Here is a 19,711-nt window from a genome sequence, read left to right as displayed (position 1 = left end):
ACTTCGTTTTTTTCCTGAGCCTGATCCCTGATCTTCTCTATCACCACTTTCTCTGTTATTTGCTCTTTTGTAAAACAGTTTCTTTCTTGACTGCTTTCTTTATCAGTTCTGCCCAATGCATGGGGGATAATCAGGCTTCAGGTTTTCTGTGCTGCTGTTTACAGGATTCTATCTGAAGAGTCTTGGACTTTTTGCTTCTTCCAATGTATGATGATTCATGGCCAAGTGTGGTCGCTGCTCCTCCCACTTACAACTCCACCCCTGACCAGCCAGGGCCCAAGTACAACCTGCAGTCAGTCAGGCAGCTGCAAGTCTCAAGAAGCCTTTGTGGACTCTGCTCTCCTTCAAGTGCTCACAGGCAGCAGAGTTCACACAGCTCTGGACAACCGCACCCTAGGTCCTTCTCAATCAAAGCCCAAAGCTGCCCTCAGGGCTGGCTGCTTGTTGACTCAGTGTCCAGAGCCAGACACAGGCTTACTAGTAATGTGAAGACATAGCTACGGCCAGTTCTAGGACTGTGAGAAGGAGGATGAATGTGATTGATGACAGTGCGATGCTGATGGACAAGCGTGCTAAGGTGGCTGAACCAACTAAGTGGATTAGGAGGTGGCCGGAGGAGATCACCCAGGAGGTCAGGCCTTTTCTAACAACTTCCCAAGTTGTCTTAAGCTGGACAACTACTCTCCTCTGGAATTCATTTTGAGGCATCATCTTACCTTATCTGGAGTCAGGGAGAATTTGGGAGAGCCAGGAAGTTTTTTTGCCATCTTCCCACAATTCAAGCCCTGAAGTTTCTTTTTCTTTCTTTCTTCCTTCCTTCCTTCCTTCCTTCCTTCCTTCCTTCCTTCCTTCCTTCCTTCCTTCCTTCCTTCCTTCCTTCCTTCCTTCCTTCTTCCTTCCTTCCTTCCTTCCTTCCTTCCTTCCTTCCTTCCTTCCTTCCTTTCTTCCTTCCTTTCTTTTCTTTTCTTTCTTTTTTTTTATTGCCAGATATTGGTTATCGAAACAGAGACGTCAAGGGAAATTAATAAGCATGATAAAAGACCAAAATGGGGGCAGCTAGGTGGATGGAGTACCAGCCCTGAAGTCGGGAGGACCTGAGTTCAAATCAGCCCTCAGACACTTAACACCTACCTGTATGACCCCCAATTGCCTCAACAAAAAAAAAACAAAAACAAAAACAAAAACAAAAAACCCAAGATGGTGGGGACTTAACAGAAGCAGAGATTTTTAAAAGACGTCAAGAATATACCAGAGAACTACACAAGAGCTTAACAACTTGGTGGCGTTAACAATGATCTAGAGCCAGACAGCCAAGGGGACGAAGTCACGCGGGCATTGGGAAGCGCTGCTGACAATAAGACAATAGTAGAAGACAAAAGGGAGTGGCAGATGAGACAGGTAATCAATGAACGTGAACTTGGACAGACTTTGGGAGATAGTGAAGGCTAAAAGGGGCCGGAGTTCATTTGAGGGTCCGGGGGTCACTACGATTGAACGACTAGGATTTCCAGCGTCGCCAAAGAGGGACAAGACACCCACAAGGGGAGGAAACCCCGCTAAAAACGAACCTCGAAAGTAACGAAGCACAGGAAGCTCCGAACATAGAGTCAGACCCCATCTTTAGCCAGGGTAATCTAGAAAACCGAAATCTACGCTTTGGGCATGCGCCGAGCCCTCCCGAGCTGGCAGGAAACAGAGTTTGAGAAGGAGCGTCATTTTGAACAGAGACCTACCTTTGGCTCTAAGCCCCGCCGCACTCTTCCGTCTTACCAGCACCCGCTCTGCCCCCGCCCCATCCCCTGCCCCTCCCAACAAGCTTGACCTCTGGCGCCACCTGGAGCCAAGAGATGCGTGAGCCCATGGGGAGCCGGCACGTGGGTGCGATCTGCCCACCCGCATTAGAAAACGCTTCTGAGGACCGATAGAAATTGAGGCTGGGGGGCCGAAAGGAGTGAGGGTGGGCCAGGGTCTGGAAGAGGGCTGCAGTATCTCCGAGAGGAGGGGGTGTGCGCATAGGCCGGAGTCGGGTAGGGAGAAGCCGCCTCAGGGGGAGCGCGCTGCAAGGGGGCTCGCGCGCAGGAAGGCGGAGGACTGCGAGGGGACAACCCGGCTGGTGGTGGGTGGGGCCAAGCAAGAAAGGGCTGGTGGGGGCCGTACCAGAAAGGAGGGCTGATATCCCGTTCCGATCCAGAGCCAAAAATGCAATCTGTCAGGAGTGGGATTCGAACCCACGCCTCCATACGGAGACCAGAATACTCCGCTGTGCGAAGCAAGCTCTCGCTTGAGTCTGGCGCCTTAGACCCCTCGGCCATCCTGACAGCTGGTGTTCTGCTTCCTTCCCAGCCTCTCTTTCTAGATGTAAGCAACCCGAGCACGCTTTCTTCCTCCCTCCCCCAGCCCTGCGCCCACCTCCAGCTCCTGATTCCATCAAGCTTTTGCTCCGAAGCTACCGCTGACATTCTCCCGCCAGTGGTCCCTCTTGCTGAACCCCCAGTACTTATTAGGCACCTACTGTGTGCCAAGCCAGTAAGCAGGGGATTGCAAAAAAAAAAAAAACAGTTTCTATTCTGTGTGCGGAGCGCCATGCGGCGTGAGAAGGAATTTGTGAATGTGTGGGGGAGATTGCTCCAGACAAGGACCGGGGCAGACACGGTCCCCCCAATACCCCTCTTTGTTCCGGTGGGGTCGAGGGTGTGGGAACATTTGACGGGGTGACCTGTAGGGCCATGGATGCCTTCTCTAGCCGGGCCCCGCAACTGGCTGGACTTTTGTGAGGTTCAGGTCGGCGCGTTGCTGGGGAGTCCCTCGGGGCCGTGGCAGGAGCCGGTTTGGGCTGCGTTCCAAGGGATAGGCGTGCGGGGCTTGGCCCTCAGGCACCGGCTCTCCGGGCAGCCTGACAGCCGGACAGCTCCGGCCGGGGTTCACGGCGGGCTGGGCTGCGGAGGCTGGAGCCCCGCCTGTACCAATCCCTCCTCCTGTCTGTCTCCCTTGGGCCGGGGTAGGAGAAGGACCCGAAATCGGGTTTCGAGGTGGACGGTCCGCAGACGCAGAGAGAGTGGACTGGGCCTGGCGGACCGACGACGCCCCGGGCGTGTGCTCCGCGGGCATCTCGGAGCCGGAGGCCAGGCAAGACCCACTAGAGTCATAATTCGAGTGGCCCGGGGATCGTCGTTGCCCCGAGAGAGGCCCCGGAGAAGTCTATTAAGGAGGGGATGGAGGGACTGGCCGGAGCGGGGGCCCAGGGAGAGAGTGCGCGGTTCCGATCCCTGCAGCCTCCGGGCAGGGCAATCCCTGGATTGGCCCGGGAAGCGCGGGCCCGGAATGGGCCCCCTAGAGCCTCAGAGGGGGGCGAGAACTTGGGTCCAGGCGTGGGGCCGGGAGAGCCGCTGAGCCCAGAGGCCGAGCCTTCAGGGCCAGGAGCCCCCTGGCGGAGAGAAGGCGGCGTGCTGGGCCAGTGGCGCAATGGAGAACGCACCTGACTACGGATCAGGAGATTCCAGGTTCGACTCCTGGCTGGCTCGGCTGTGCGGGCTTCTTCCTTCCCACTTTTAAATTTTATTTTTGTATTCCTTCAGGGGCAAGCGCTGCTGGCGACAACAGCCAGTTGGTCCCGCTTTTACTGAGCTCCTGCTCCTCGGCAGGTTCTGGGCTCCCCGGACGCCCCCGGCCTCGCGTACTTCGCGGAGAATGCGGCCGGGACGAAATCCCTCGTGTGCTCTGGAAACGGCTTGGAAGCCGGAGGGACTGACAGAGAAACCGGGCCGGGGGAGGGGGTGGCGGGGGGCGGGGAGAACGGGGGGGGGGGGACGGGGAGTATGGAAAGGGGGAGGCGAGGAGGGGGGAGAGGGAGAGATTCTGAGACTGAGAGAGCGGGAGGGGGCGGAGACACAGACAGACTTGCCTTCCTGCTAGCTTCCACCCATTTCTTCTACTTCTAGCGGGAGTAGGATGGGGAGGAAGAAGTAAAATTCGTACTTTGCTCTCCACAATTCTGATTTATCTGCTAGAAAATGATTTCCAAACCCAGAGGTCAACTACCCCATTGGTGGTGACCTCCAAACTAGGGTGCTCGAAGCCCGCCCTCCAGCTGTGGTCTGACCAGGACCAGGGCAGCCGAACTATCCTTGTTAAGCCGGAATGGAAGGAGCTCTGAGTCTAGGCTAGAGCCCTCCGGGTGAAAGGGCCGTCCCTAGGCTCTGGAAGAATAGCTAAATAACCCTAACCCTTGGGGACTCCGGGGGCGCTTAGCAGACTGATTGCTGTCACCACACGAGAAGGAGCAAAGACTGGATCTGTGTTCACAGAGATTTCAAGAGACTAGAACTAAGGGTCAAAATTAAGGCGGAATTGAGTAGGGATAAATGGAGTCTTGCACTTGGGCTCAACAAGGTGAGTCTAGAATGGGGGAGTCATAACTGGAAAGTGCTCCATGTGGGATAGAACTGACATTTTAGGAAGCAGTTAAACTGACATTTAAATTGTTTTCAAGCATCCCAGAAGCAAAAGAAAAAAAGCTTAAACAAACAAATCCTACATAATGGAGCACCCAAGGCAAAGGATGATGGGTAGAAAAGCTTCAGCATGAGGGCTTGGGTTCACAACTGCTCTGGCTCCTTGGCTCTCTCTCTTGAACTCAGTTTCTTCGTTTGCAAAGCAGAGAACAGGCAGATGACCTATCTGTACGCTGCTCACATCACATCTTGGGGGTGGGGGTGGGGTCCTCTGCTCTTAGTGGCACATTTGGGAAAGAGCAATCGATCAGGGCACACGCTAAAGGCAGCAACCATGTGGATAAGGTGACAGGATGTCCTGCCATGCTGGGACGGATAGGAGGACGGTGGGGAGAGATGTCTAACCTCAGATACAGTCAGGGCCTTGTCCCCAGTCCTAGCGATGGCTGATGGAAAGGGAGACCTTCCTGAACCCAGAAGCTAAGTGGAGGCACCCACCTCCCTGCCACTTGAATTCAAGGGAAGTGGGATGACCCCTTGGGGGCAGTGTTGTAGAAGGCTGTCCTACTTAGGCTCCGGTGGGAATGGAACCTGTACGGTTTCCAGTCCCCCAAGTTAGGGGATTCTGCAAAGACCTGTTGGGGATTTCTCAGCTTCTAGCCAGCACCCAGCATGGGGTCCACCACCCCAGTCTCAGCAAGGCGTGAAGTGTCTGGGCATGTGAAAGAAGCACCGTGTCCCAACCATCAGTGTGGGGGTCACCTCCCACCCACCCCCATCCCACTAGGTGAGTCGGTGAACACAGAGACCATGAAAGGTCTGCGCAAAGGCCTGTGACCTTGTGGCAAAACTAAGCTTAGAGTCAGGAGTTAGAAATGGAAGCTCAGTTCCACCATCACCTCCCAAGAGAGGGGAGCAGGGCTGTCCTTGCCCATCTGAGAGCCTGATTTTGCAGATGCTCCCTCTAATGCCCAGGGGCTCATTGGGGAGGCTTCCCTGGAGAAATGGTGTCTGAGGCTTTCTGTAGAGCCTAATTGTCCCTCTCCCCACTGGAGCAGACTCCACAGAGAATAGCTCCCTAGAAGTTTTTCTCTGGCAAACAATCGCCCCACTTCCCCAGGGAAATCCCTGATCTCCTTCCCCCAAGCAACTCCTCCTTCATATGTCCCCATCCAGAACCCCAGTCTGGGGGTCCTCAGAGCTCAGGCTGAGGTGAAAGGAAGCTCCATCTTCTGTCTCTGCCTTTCCAGCCCTAGATCCACACACATGACCAGATAGACAGAAATAGGTAAGTCCTGATCCATCAGATCTGTTCCCTCAAAGCCCCAGGTCTTAAAGAACTTATGGAAAAGCTTAGACCCAGGAAGAAGTGCCTAATCCTCCGGGGGATGGGAGGGAGGTAGGGACAGCTCTCCCATGCTGACTGAAGAGCCCAGCTTCACCAGCAGCCACCAACACTCAGGCTTTGTAGAAACGCCAGAAAGCTTTACCCAAACTCTCCATGTGACACATGGGGACTTCAGTTTATTCTTCTATACGAGAAGCTAGGTTTTGAGACCCTCCCCAGCTCTAAGATTCTATTGCCACGTTGGGTGTGGTCACCCTTTCCATCGTCCCGCTCCATGCAAGAATCACCTCCATTGCAGCCCTGTAAGATTGATATCCAGCTTCTCAATGCCTCCTCAGCTTTTAGACAACTAGTATCTTCCTTTTCACGAAGCCCATGATGGCCAGGTCTAAGGGATGAGGAACCAGGAGGGTGAGGGAGGCCTCCTGGGACCATGAACACTCTCAGTCCCCAATCCTCTGCTCCAGCCCCAAGCACCTTAACTGGACCGAAGCACCAGTTGCATTTTGCCTGTAGAACCCAGCCTCTGGAGCCCAACAAAGTCACCTGCCGGGCTCTTAGCTCGCTAAGTTTTGCGTTAGCTTTGTTTCAACTGTGAGGTGTTAGGGTCAGAATTCAGCATATGGTCATAGGAGAGCAGGCCTCTGACTCCCCAAAAGCTCCCTCTTAATCATTAGTGCCCCCCCCAGCAAGCTGTGGGGTTTCAAAGTCTTTTTCTCCTCACTGGACGTCTCTTTCACCATCAGTAAAATGGGAAAAGCGGATTGGATCTCTAGGATCCCTTTTGTCACCAGTGTTCATTCACTCTTTCCCTAATGGTCTTTAGAGCAAGAGGTTAAGGACCTGGGTTCCCAGCACAGGAGCACAGAACCACGGACTTGAGAATTGGGGGGGACTTCAATAGAAATCCTCACCAAGGCTCGTGGTCTCTCTTAGCTAATAGTCTGCTCCATGAACAACGCTCAGAATGGAAGCATTGTAAGATGACTTCCATTCACTTTACTGGACAACCTTAGCCAGGTTGGCCCCTTTCTTGAAACCTTAGTTTCTGTACCTGTAAAATGGAGCTGTGCCAGCTGCCCACAAGCCCACAGGACTGGTGGGCATTCCTCGGGATAGTGTGGGACTGACTCCCGACACTTCTCACCAATCCCTGTCCCTGCAGAGAAGTGATCTGGCCCTTTGAGGAGCTCATTGTGATCACGCCCTTCCTGGTCCTTGACATAGGTCTCAGGCTGAGATCTATAATGTCCTGAGGCTCTTCTGGAGCCCAGCACTGTCCTCAGTACACACGACCCTTTTCCTCAAAAAACTAGGAAAGGTCCTTGGATGTCAAGAGCTGCCGGAAGTGGCAGAGATCACACATGAATCCAAGACCCAGGGGTGATTCCCAAGGAGGTGAGGGGACAGTTCAGTCCTTTACAATAAACATCAATTAAGCACCTGAGATGTACAAGACTCTGTGAAAGGAGCCAGATGTTGGGTCTCAGAGACAGAAGGGGGGAGGACGCAAGGTGCATTCAGGTCATTGAGATGGGAGCAGACCAACAATTGAGGAGCCCAGGGAAGGCTCCTTGTAGAAAGAGGCCCCTGAGTCCACCTGAATTCTAAGAAGGGGCAGTGGGAACAAAGTACATTGCATGTCAAGGGGGAGGGGAACACCCTAGGAAATGCAAGGAGAACAAAGAGGGAATGGCTTGAGGGGCAGTCTGACTGAATCATAAATAAGACCACAACAGGAGTGGGGAATCGATATGGAAGTGAAGGTCCAACAAGATTGGGAAGGGATCGATGGTAAGTGACCTTGAGACCATCCAATGAGCCACCTCCCTCTTCCACCAGAGCCCTGACATCATCCTCCAGCCCCGGCGTGTCCAGGGGACACAAGACAGAAGACAACGTGCCCCCTGGCTCTCCAAGGGAGCTCATCTTTTTGTCCCCATGGACAGTCATCTCTCTGCATCCAAAGCCTCATTGTGTGTAGAGGTATACGCAGCCTATTCCTCCCCAGAAGCCCAGCCGAGCTACCCTACGGTGCCCATGGGACTGAGGTAGGCTTACGGCTCAGGACCTCTCCTAGGTACTCACGTTCTCCAAAGGAAAGCTCTCTGCTGGCCCTGAGCGGAAGCCCCATCACACCCCATCTCTCACACACACACACACATACATCCTTTAAAACAAAATATGAGGAGGATTAGGGAGAGAACAGGAAAGGCTTCTCATAGGCAAGAGGACTCCTGAACCTCCAAGCTGTGCAGAAGAAGGAGAGTAGCTATTGGGGGGGAGCACAGTGCACAAAGTCCTGGAGTCAGGAAGACTCCCCTTCTTGAGACTCAGATGCTTCTTAGTTGCATGATTCTGGACAAGTCATTTCACCCTGTTTTCCTCAGTTTCCTCATCAGTTAAATGAGCTGGAGAAGGACATGGCAATGTCCTCCAGTACCTTAGCCAAGAAAATCCCAAATGGAGTCATCCAGAGTAAGATGAGATGGAAAATGACAAAGCCACAAGGAAGAAAGGACCCTCTACCTCCTCCTTTACCCATCTACCCACCAACCTCTGTTAGCTCTAACTCAGGAAATGTTTCCTTCCATCGAGATTAAATCTAATAGAATACAATGACATTTCATAGGGCTAAAGGTAAAGAAGTACTTAACTGGGGTCAAGGGAGGCTAAGGAACCTGTCTTCCCTCCCTTCCTTTGCCCAAAAGGTAAAGGTAAAAGTGCTTTACCCTTGGGTCCAAAAAATCAGTTTCACAAATACAAGGCAGTTGAGACAGGTTAGCCAGTTGAGGTGAAAAAGACTTGAGGAGCTTAGGGACCTGCAAGCTCAATACACAGAACCCAAGAAAGCAAATGCATTTTTTTTTATTTCACTGGTAAAGAGGAACTTACTCTACTAACACAGATCAGCCGCTGGCTGGACACAGAATGCTGTCTAGACCAATGGGGGATGCCTAACTGGAGACCGTCCTTCCTTATGCTACATCACAATGCTGCTCAATGCTATCAGGCTGGGAAGGGTTAGGAAGAGGATATTTCCTTCCTTTCCTGTTCAGATACAACCAGAAAATTTTAGCAGCTCCTGGCTACCAAATTTTGAACAGGACAGTGAGAAGCCAGAGAGTACCCAGAGGGTGAAGGGATTCAAGTTTATGACACATTTCTATTGGGGTATTTGGCCTAAGGAAGGGAAGATTCAAGGGAGATGTGGGTATCGGGGCATCTCATGAGGAAAGCTCAGAATCTTTCTGCTTGGCCCCAGAGGAATGATTCAGCAGTAACAGGGAGACGTTTCCAAGTAGCACACTTTTGATCCTTCAAGGTATCCCAGTGCACAGTGTGCCACCTTTCCTCTTGCTGGAGGTTTCCTCAGAGAATGGGATGGCTGCTTGTAGGGGAGATGGGAAATCAGATCTTCCTTTGGGTCTGGGAAGAATTGGTGGTTTCTGAGGACCCTTCTGGTGTTCCTATTCTGTCTATGAAAACAGCTGACCCATCTTTTACCTGCACCCCCAACTGAAGAAGCCTCTTTCCCTTCCTGCTCTAATATGAGAGGGAACCCCCAGCCTTTAGAGGCAGTCACTCTGCTCTGGGGAAGCTCACTCAGTCAGAGATCAGCTGCCTTGCAGCTCTCATCCCTTTTCCAAGGGCCCAAACAAACAAAGGTAATCCCTCTTCCACAAGATACCTTTCAAGGACTTGAAGGTAGCCATCATGCTTTCTTTACTTTCCCTTTTTCTGGGCTAAATATCCCAGTTCCTGTCACTCACAGAACATGGATTCAAAGTCCTTGAGTATTCCATTGTGCTAAGCCCTTCCAAAACTGTCATCCCCAGAAATGAACGCATCACATATGGTTTGATTGGGGTCAAGGGAGGCTAAAGAACCTGTCTTCCTTCCCTTCCTTTGCCCAAAAGCTAGAGCTCTATCAAGGCAACCCAAGATCCTCTTCCCTTCTTGGTTATCTCATCCCAACCTTGCCAAGCCCAAAGACCTCCAAATCTATCTCAAGCAAACTTCCTTCTACCCAAATCTTGCCCGCTTTGGGTTTGAAAATGGATTCTTTAACTCCAGTCTGAGACTTTACCTTTGTCTCTAGGAAATCTTACTTTCCTGAGTTCACTTTGAGATTTTTCAGGCCTTCAGACCCTTTGGGAATCTTATCTAGTGGGGAATCTTAACCTAACTACACATTTTAGACAGTGAGTCGTGCACTTGAAAAGGAGATAAATCAATACTAAGTTATCAGACTGAGTTTTTGCCCTCTTAATAATGCCGATAAATCAATAGTTATCAGACTGAGTTTGTGCCCTCTTAATAATGACGATATATCAATACTAAGTTATCAGACTGAGTTTGTGCCCTCTTAATAATGACGATAAATCAATACTAAGTTATCAGACTGAGTTTGTGCCCTCTTAATAATGATGATAAATCAATACTAAGTTATCAGACTGAGTTTGTGCCCTCTTAATAATGACGATAAATCAATACTAAGTTATCAGACTGAGTTTGTGCCCTCTTAATAATGACAATAAATCAATACTAACTTATCAGACTGAGTTTGTGCCCTCAATAATGACGATAAATCAATACTAAGTTATCAGACTGAGTTTGTGCCCTCTTAATAATGACAAATAGGATTAAAAGATGAAAGGGATAGAAATCTGCTTCAGCAAATGATTCCTCTTAAAGATGAGAGGGTGGACTTTCATGGACTGGGCTGGTCACAATGGTGGAACAATATTTGTGCCCAGTGCAGTTTACTGGTTTCCTTTGCACAAAGTGAGGGAAACTCTCAAAGGGAATAATCACTGCTACTTCAGACAAATCAGGAAACTTCCAGAAAAAGGTAAGATTCTCAGTAGGCAGCTTAAAATAAAGATGGGGCAAGGCTTTGTGGAGAAAGTTTAGGAGATTATAGCAAGAGTGACTCAAAGAAATGAAGGGCAAGAGTAGAGCTAGGAGAGAACTGGAAGATCACTGAAATGAAGGGTGAGAGGAGAGCTGTGAGAGAACTGAAGGAAGATTGAAATGAAGGGTGAGAATAGAGCTGGGAGAGAATTGGAAGATGATTGAAATGAAGGGTGAGAATAGAGCTGCGAGAGAACTGGAAGATGATTGAAATGAAGGGTGAGAATAGAGCTGTGAGAGAACTGAAGGAAGATTGAAATGAAGGGTGAGAATAGAGCTGGGAGAGAACTGGAAGATGATTGAAATGAAGGGTGAGAGTAGACCTGAGAGAGAACCAGAGCATCATCGAGGTCAGCCCCTCCTTTGAAGGAAAAGGAGACAGAGGGCAGAGCTGGGGCAGCCCCAGTGCTGGACCCCTTGCATTGTGATCTTTCCAACCTCACAGAATCACCGGCACTCGTGGGCTTAGAGAGATGGAGGAGGGCAACGAGACGCTGGGGACCGAGTTCTTCCTCCTGGGGCTCTCAGACTCAGAGGATCTGCAGAACTGGCTGTTTGTGCTCTTCCTGCTCATCTACTTGGCCAACGTGCTGGGCAATGTGGGCATCATGCTGGTGATCTGGACTGAGCCCCCGCTGCACACGCCCATGTACTTCTTCATCAGCATCCTGTCTTTCATCGACATCTTCTACTCCTCCACCACCGTGCCCAAGATGTTCGCCCACTTCCTGGTGCAGGGGCAGGCCATCTCCCGCCGGGGCTGCCTGGCGCAGATGTTTTTCTTCCACTTCCTGGGCAGCACAGAGGCCATGCTGCTCACGCTCATGGGCTTCGATCGCTACCTCGCCATCTTCAGCCCGCTGCGGTACCCGCTGCTGATGACCCGGCGCCTCTGCCTGGCGCTCACCGGCCTCATCTGGGCCGTGGGCTTCTTCCACTCGCTGCTGCACGTGCTCATGATGAGCCGGGTGGCCTTCTGCCGAGGCCGGCGCGTCCAGCACTTCTTCTGCGACATCGCGCCCCTGCTGAAGCTGGCCTGCTCGGACGTCCACGCCAACGAGGTCCTGCTCTTCGCCGTCACTGGCTTCCTGGTGCTGGGCTGCTTCTCCCTGACCTCGCTCTCCTACGTGCTCATCGTCTCCGCCGTGCTGCGCATCCACTCTCCGGAGGGCCGTCGGAAAGCCTTCTCCACGTGCGCCGCACACCTGACCGTGGTGGTCATCCACTACGGCTGCGCCGGCTTCATGTACCTGCGCCCGCGCTCCCGCCACACCCTGTCCCAGGACCGCGTGGTGGCCGTGCTCTACACCGCCGTCACGCCGCTTCTCAACCCGCTCATTTACACGCTCCGAAACAAAGAGGTCAAGGCCGCGATCAGACGGGCTGTGGGCCGCAGGCTGGGGAGCCAGGGGGACTGACGAGACAGCACCCAGGGCGGCCGGCTGTCCGGAACCTGCCTGAGCAGGTCGACCAGGTGGCTGGACGAGGCCATCCACTCTCTACCAGGCAATTCTGAGGGGTCTCTGTTTTGGGCTCTCGGGATCCAGCACAGTGCCCCGAACCCAGGAGCCGGGACTTGGTGATCCGCAGCTAGAAGGTGCAGGGGAGACACTAGCCGGGTGACAAGTCACTTCACCTGGTTTGCCTCAGTTTTCTCATCTGTGAAGTGCATGGAGAAATGGCCAACCCCACCCACCCCCACCCACCCAGTGTCTCTGCCAAGAAAATTTGTGGAAATTATGAATACAAATGAACTTTGTGACCTTGGGCTGGTCCTTTTACCTCCTTGGCCTCTTTAAAATTTGGGACACCAGACTACAGTCTCTGCCGGCCTGCTAACTGAATGAATTAACAGAGAGGGAGAAGATGAAGAAGTGCTCTCATATCCTTCTCTGAGAGTCAGCTGAATGGAAAAGAATGAAGACTTGGGATATGAAGGATCAATGTGAAAACAAAGTTAGCTTGGTCTAAGGAAGAAACTGGACCCCCTTGGAGAGGGAATGGAAACTAAGATCCAACTCTAGTCTAGCCTGGCTAACAAGGTCCCTTGTCACAGCACATGTCCCATGAGGGCTCCTTTTCCTGGAAGCCCCATCAGCTAAGGAAAGAACTGAGACCCTTGGGGCCACCTCCCCTTGGTCTCATTAAAGGGAACTAGACAGAAAATTTTAAAATTACAACCACCTCCTGAGCCTTGTTAAATGTTTTTTCTACCAGGCTAATCAATCTCCCACTTTTCTTCAATCCAGGAGAGCCTGAGCTAGCTGGTTTTAGTGCATCTGGTCCTTTGCCAGGTCCAAATGTTTACATTAAGTACTTGAAACTTTGATTCAGAAGAATTTTAAATCAGGGAGCCCATTTAAGTCAAGGAGAAATTCAACTTAAAAATCTGAAGTCATTAAAAGCTCAAAATAATTTCCCAAATAACTCAACTATCAACAAGAATATTTCTTCCTGTTGCATCCTTCCTTTGATACTCAGAATCCAAAGTTCCTTTGCCAAAGTTATCTCCACTGTTGCATCCGACAGGGACTCTCACCAGACTTTGATACTTGCATGTGAGGCAGCCCACTGAAGGACCACTTTGAAGGCAAATTATTTTGATAATCAACATAATAAGCATACTTAGGTACCTTGTCTACTCTTGCACTTGCCCACTGTGTGACGGTAAAGAGATGATTGTAGAATCTTGTGAAAAACTGCCTGTTCCCTTCCCACACATTCATCAAGGATACCCTCGATAAATTTATAGTCATGTCATTAAAATTTCGTAAAAGTATATCAATAGTTGTGATAAGGTGAAAGTAGTAAGAAATAAGGTGAAAGATGTTTCTTTGCAAGCGTTTGTTGCTCTTCTTTGAGAAAGGAGCATTCCAACTCTTCACAGTTGTTGACACAACTGACCAAAATACTCTGTGGATGGGCATTTGATTGGATTCTGCTGCTCTTCCCATTTTGTTAAGGATAGCATCATTTCTTCTTCCTCATGTGGCACATCCAAATGGTGTGATTCCACTACCATTGGTGGTGAAAACCACTTCTTATAGACATATTTCATTTTTTATCTGCACACTATCCTCTTTTTTGTTTCATCCAAATATGTATCCTTGGGATAATTGGTTTGCTCAGATTTCTCACCAAACTTTTTATAAATTCCCCACACACACACACTTTTCCTCTTCCATAGCTTCTCAGTTTAATGAAGTGGTGCTGTTCACATTCTTCCATCACCATTTTCCTTGGTAAGATTATACAAAATCCTATATTCTAGGTCGGCCCTTAAATACATTCTCTTCACTTGGCAAGGAAATCAAGCATTTGCAGGCCAAGGTAGTTCCTGGGCTGTTTTTGCCTATTTATTGTGGCAATTGATTGATGTTGTTTGGCCATCCTTAGGAAATATTAATAGTCCTTGTCTATAACAATTCATTTATCCATTTCCCACTTTGGGGTGTCAGCTTGTTTAAATAGGTCAGGTTACATTTACCTTATCTGTATACCATGTCATCTCATTTTTATTTTTTATAATTTGGTATTGACTTGGAACTTGCTTCAACAAACTGATAATCAGAGAGCATACAAAGAGCTGATTTTCATCAGGCCCACACCACTAATCAGTCGTTTCTTGTACATTAAAATATAATGAATTTAAATTTGTGGTATCATCTTGTGCTTTCCATGTCTACAACATCCTGATTCACTTCATTTTTTCCACTCAAAAAATCAATCAAGGACTTACCATTTGTCAGGCACTGTATTAGACACTGGGAATAAATGACAAACAAAATCATTCTTACACTCAAGGAATTAGAATGGGAGAAAAAAATGTACCCAGAGAAGTAAATAAGTGATTTTTACAAAATAAACACCATACAGTTTGAATAGATGATTGCTCCAACAACTGAAGGAATTCCCCAATAGGGGCTTCTTGAAAGATGTGACACTGGAATTCAAAGGTGAAAGGAATGAAATGGGGAGGGAGGAACCCATGGAAATGGAAGAGGCTGGGAAACCTGCTTCAGGAGAAGTGTGACAAAATATGATAATTCCCTGTTTTGGCATGTGTTTGGACATTCTATAAACATTCTAGCCTGCTAATGAGATTGGGAGAGTGAGTTCCATGAGGGCTTGGGGCAGAAGCTAGACTTCACAGTCAGACAGAATAGCTAGCTTCAAGACCTCAAGGAACAATCTCTGGGACCCAGCCCGACAGTAGCCGATACTCAGACTCATGCAGCAGTCGTGATGCATTTAGGTGTGACCTTGGTAGGACCAAGACTTTTAGGAAACATATGAATCTCCTCTCCTATCCCCAGGGGCTGAGGCAGTATAGGGGTGAGGGCACCCTTGAAAACACTAATATTCTTTTTTTTCTTATTTATTTATTTTTTTAAATAACTTTTTATTGACAGAACCCATGCCAGGGTAATTTTTTATAGCATTATCCCTTGCACTCACTTCTGTTCCTATTTTTCCCTTCCCTCCCTCCACCGCCTCCCCGAGATAGCAAGCAGTCCTTTACATGTTGAATAGGTTACAGTATATCCTAGATACAATATATGTGTGCAGAACCGGACAGTTTTCTTGTTGCACAGGGAGAATTGGATTCAGAAAGTATAAATAATCCAGGAAGAAAAACAAAAATGCAAGCTGTTTATATTCATTTCCCAGTGTTCTTTCTTTGGGTGTAGCTGCTTCTGTCCATCTTTGATCAATTAAAACTCTCTTCATCGAAGAGATCCACTTCCATCAGAATACATCCTCAAACAGTACCATTGTTGAGGTATCTAATGAACTCCTGGTTCTGCTCATTTCACTTAGCATCAGTTTATATATGTCTCGCCACTTTTCTCTGTATTCATCCCGCTGGTCATTTCTTACAGAACAATAATATTCCATAACGTTCATATACCACAATTTACTCAACCATTCTCCAATTGATGGGCATCCATTCATTTTCCAGCTTCTAGCCACTACGAAAACACTAATATTCTTGTTCTTGCTCTGTTTTTGGAAAAGCTACCAGTGTTCATTGATTGATTGAGCCAGGAAGTTAATGACTGGCAATTAACAGTTGGAGGAGGAGCAATGGAAAGGCAGATCAAGCCGATAGCATTAAATAAGGACACTCTGACTCCTTTGGGCACTCCCAGGCCTCTAAGGTCTCTCTGCAGAAGACTGAGGTGAAAGTATTACTTCAGGAGCTAATGAGGAGAGGGAAATGAGACCAAAAAGACATCCCAAGTGTGAAACAAGATGTGTGCAAAGCACAGGGGAGGCCGGGGAGCCAAGTTGTGTCTGATTGATCACTGAGAAGATAATCCCATATTGTCCCCTGAGCAGCAAGAGCTGTCAACTTGGTGCTTATTTTAAAGGGGTCATTCCCCCCATCCTCTGTGGTCCCATCCTTTCTGGTTTTGCATCATGGTCACTGTTTTGAGATGCTTCTCAAAAGGATCAAGGGAGGGGCAGCTTGCCTATTCTTAGAACTTTGCCACATGTTACCATTAGCTCACGGCAACTAAAATCCATGTCCTGCCTAAGCAAGTCTCAGCATGGGCTACGACTGTCTCCTTGCTATTTCTTCTTCTGTGATCTTAGGTGAAAGAGTATGTACCCCCAAGATGGATAGTTGTACCCCTAGGATTGACGATGAAATTGTGAGTCTGACGGCTGAGGACATCATCTGTCCTCACTGGAAGGTGTTCACTGGAAGAAAGGGGAAAGAGTCCCAGCAACTCTGACAACATTCTTGGAGCAGGTGACTCTTAAGAAAAATGTGAGTTCATGCCTTTGACTGACTTGTGAGGGGACCATTAGGAAGGAGACAAATCAGAGGTAGAGTAAAATAGAAAATGTCCAATCAACAACCACACAAACTGCTTCAGGCTTAGAAGAATTTCTGGCATTACAGTCCTCGGATGACAAGTGGTCCTGGAGAGATTCAATAGTGTCATAGAGTGTTTAAAAGTCTTACGGCATATCATATATAAAGTTAATTATTTTGAGATTGTTATCTAAACTCAAAACACTTGTGCACCTAAGTAGAAAGTTTCTATGCCTGTAGAAATGTACTGAGAAGATTGTAAATAGTAACTCTAAAGTAGCTAGGTAGGAGATTTTTCAAAGACATAGAACAACCACCCATCTCTGGAGGCCCCTCTCTCTAGCCAGAAATGCTTAGAATTAGTTCAATCTAAATTAATAAAACATTTTTTTCTGGTGGGAAGTACAGGATTTCCCCACATGGTTGGGAGTACTTTGTATATTTTGTAGTCCTTTTGAGAACTGTTCATATCTGTTGACCATTTATCTCTTAGGGAATGGCAATTAATTGAGAGAGAGAGAGTGTGTGTGTGTGTGTGTGTGTGTGTGTGTGTGTGTGTATACACATAAAGCTGCGTAGCTACAAATTGTCTATCTCAGATGACAAACCTTTAGAGAGAAACTTGAAGCACAGATTTTTTTTTCCATTTGACTGTTTCCCTTCTCTTACATGTATGAATGTGTATGTGTATATTACAGTGTATGTGCAGAAGCTTTTCAGTTGCAAGTTCCCTCTGCTGATGTAAATATAGCATTTTTTTTCTTCAATTACTTTAGGTTTTCTTTAAGGTGACTCTGCTCTCACTGGTTCTCTTTCCCTCACCCCCAAATCCCTCTCTTCATCTGATATTTGTCTTTCCTTTCTTCCCTTTCAGCTGTTACTTGGCTTTTATTTCAATCACTTCTGACTCTCTGTGACCCCATTTGGGGTTTTCTTGACAAAGATTCCAGAGAAGTTTGCCATTTCCTTCTCTCCATATCCATCACTCCTTTAATAGATGAAGAACTGAGGCCAAAAGTAGGAAGTGACCTAGGGTCACATGGCTAGTCAGCATCTGAAGCTAGATTTGCACTCAGGAAAGAGGATCTTTCTGCTTCCACTCCCAGCTCTCTAACCACTGAGCCCCCTCTCACTGTGCCATGGTAGGGTCCTTCTCCTGCCACGTCCCTGATGGTGTAGCCTATCCCAGATTTAAACCCTCTAGTTTTGACCATCTTTTCTCCATTTGCCTGGAAGTTTCCTCCCAGGGTTAGGGTTAACTTCACCCTAAATGCTCTCCACTCCATTGCCTTGAGGATTCCTACTCTCTCCCTGGTCCCAGGACAAGTAGAATTTTCAAGCATCAAATACCCCAGATCTCATTCAGTGTAAGGTCCTGAATAAGAAATCTCCTGATTAGTAGTAAGTTCATTTCAAATCATTATAAGGACGTGACTTTCCCCATATGAACCTAATTCCCATGTAAACCATGAGAACCCAATCGAGGAAGGACGTGACTCCCCCTGTGAGGACTTGACTCCTCTCTCACCCCAAGAGCATATATTTTAACTCCTTCTCCTATGAAAACCGGACCGTTCCTTGACTCATAAGAACATATATTTCAACTCTTTCCTTTTTAATCTATAAGATAGGCATGTACCACCTGTGTTTTAGCTCCAATTATATGATTCCAGGAACTCGCCACTCCTTGGAACTGTTGCTGTTGATAAGGACTGGCCCCCTTATCAATGCAACATTTGATTATAACCACCTGGAACCCTAGTTGGTGCATCCTTGTCTTAGATGAGGTCTTCATTTGACCCAAAGCCTTCTTTGTTTGGACCCCTATAAAGAGCGGGCAAAGCATTCTCCACTTTGAAGCCTCACCTATGGAGATGACGATCTGCCTAGGACTTTCCCGATCGAGACTCACAGGCTGAAATATCGGGGCCTTCCAGCCGTAAATTAGAGTTGAAGCTCCCTCGATCGTACTGAGTAATGTATTCCCTCTCTTTCTCTGCTATTCTAATCATAATCCTTATTATTCTTTGCCTCTTGTGTATTATTTGCTGTATGTGTTGTTATTGCAAGCATTCTATCCCGTGCATTGTATAATTAAATTTTACTTTTACTTTAACTGAGCCTGAGAGCATCATTTATAAAAGCGGATTCAAACTTCTATTAAAAATCATATAACATTAATATAACAGGTCCTCATCTCCCTTCACCCCTAGGAACATCCATCAGTGGGAACCCCTCCCCAGATGTCCTTCCTTCCCCCTTAAAAAAATAAAAAAGTCTTGTCCCCTCCTCCTTACTCACTTCCCTGTAGGATCTTCTCTTTTTGAGATCACAGACATCCCCCTCCTTGCTAACCCATGATTTGACCCTGGTGCATCCCTCTCCTCTACCCCCTGATCCCCTTCTTTTCTTTCATGAACTCTCCCATGTGGCAATGTAGTCCACCAAAGAGACCTTCACCTGTGACCAAGGGATCACTGAATCTGTCCTTAGTGCCCTCCCCCCACCTCCTTGTTGCGACACCTCTGCCCCATTTCTCCCCCCACCCACCCCTGTCTTCTTGTGGACATTTAGAGAGAATCATTCTTAGTCTTCTTGGCTGCTGAGTTTATTCTCTCTCTTGGGTTTCTCGTTTGGGAGGCAAATGATGGTATCTGTTTTTCTTTTGTAAAACATTTCAAATTATTCTTTATTACCGAATGTTCATCCTCTGGTCTTTATAGTTAAGCTCAGGTTTGCAGATAGGTTCTCCTGGGTTGCACCCTGAGCTCTGGTGCTCTTCAGAACACATTATTTCAATCCCTTATTCTTTTTCCTAGTGGGTACAGAATAATCTTATGTTATTCTAATGTCTTTCCCTTTTTATTTGAAGATTTTGTCCTCATGGATTGCCTTGTTCCTGAATGGAATTGTCAAATTTAACCACTACGTATCTCGGAATTTGCAGTCTTGTGTTTTTGCCTGAAGGTGATTGAAATCTTTGGATTGTAATTTCATTTTCTATGTCCAGATATTCTGGGAAGCTCTCTTCTATTGTTCCTTAAGATTTTTCATCCTGTCATGTTTTGTGTGGAGATCTATGATCCTTTTGTTGTCTTTGTGCATCTCTTTCTGCATCCGCTCATTTTTTTGCTGCTCAGGACATAAGCTTTGCCTTTAGAAGTTTTA

The 19,711-nt window shown here is 48.0% G+C and overlaps 1 protein-coding gene and 2 non-coding genes across 3 annotated transcripts; 2 read left to right on the top strand and 1 right to left on the bottom strand.

Annotated features, from left to right (window-relative positions):
- Positions 1-2,207: 2,207 nt before the first annotated feature.
- On the bottom strand, positions 2,208-2,318 carry TRNAL-CAA (transfer RNA leucine (anticodon CAA)). The gene is made up of 2 exons: positions 2,281-2,318; positions 2,208-2,253 (listed from the first exon to the last, which is right to left on the bottom strand). It is a non-coding gene; the product is annotated as a tRNA-Leu (tRNA).
- A 1,130-nt stretch (positions 2,319-3,448) lies between these two features.
- TRNAR-ACG (transfer RNA arginine (anticodon ACG)) lies at positions 3,449-3,521 on the top strand. Its single transcript has one exon. It is a non-coding gene; the product is annotated as a tRNA-Arg (tRNA).
- A 7,668-nt stretch (positions 3,522-11,189) lies between these two features.
- Positions 11,190-12,134, top strand: LOC127541740 (olfactory receptor 12D1-like). The gene has a single exon (XM_051966960.1). It carries the CDS (start codon positions 11,190-11,192, stop codon positions 12,132-12,134), a length of 945 nt encoding a protein of 314 aa, XP_051822920.1.
- Positions 12,135-19,711: the final 7,577 nt, after the last annotated feature.

Source organism: Antechinus flavipes, chromosome 6, assembly GCF_016432865.1.
Source record: "Antechinus flavipes isolate AdamAnt ecotype Samford, QLD, Australia chromosome 6, AdamAnt_v2, whole genome shotgun sequence".
In the NCBI taxonomy this organism is placed as follows: Eukaryota; Metazoa; Chordata; class Mammalia; order Dasyuromorphia; family Dasyuridae; genus Antechinus; species Antechinus flavipes.
The sequence above is the reverse complement of the archived record's forward strand: the minus strand, read 5'-3'. Positions and strand labels throughout refer to the sequence as shown.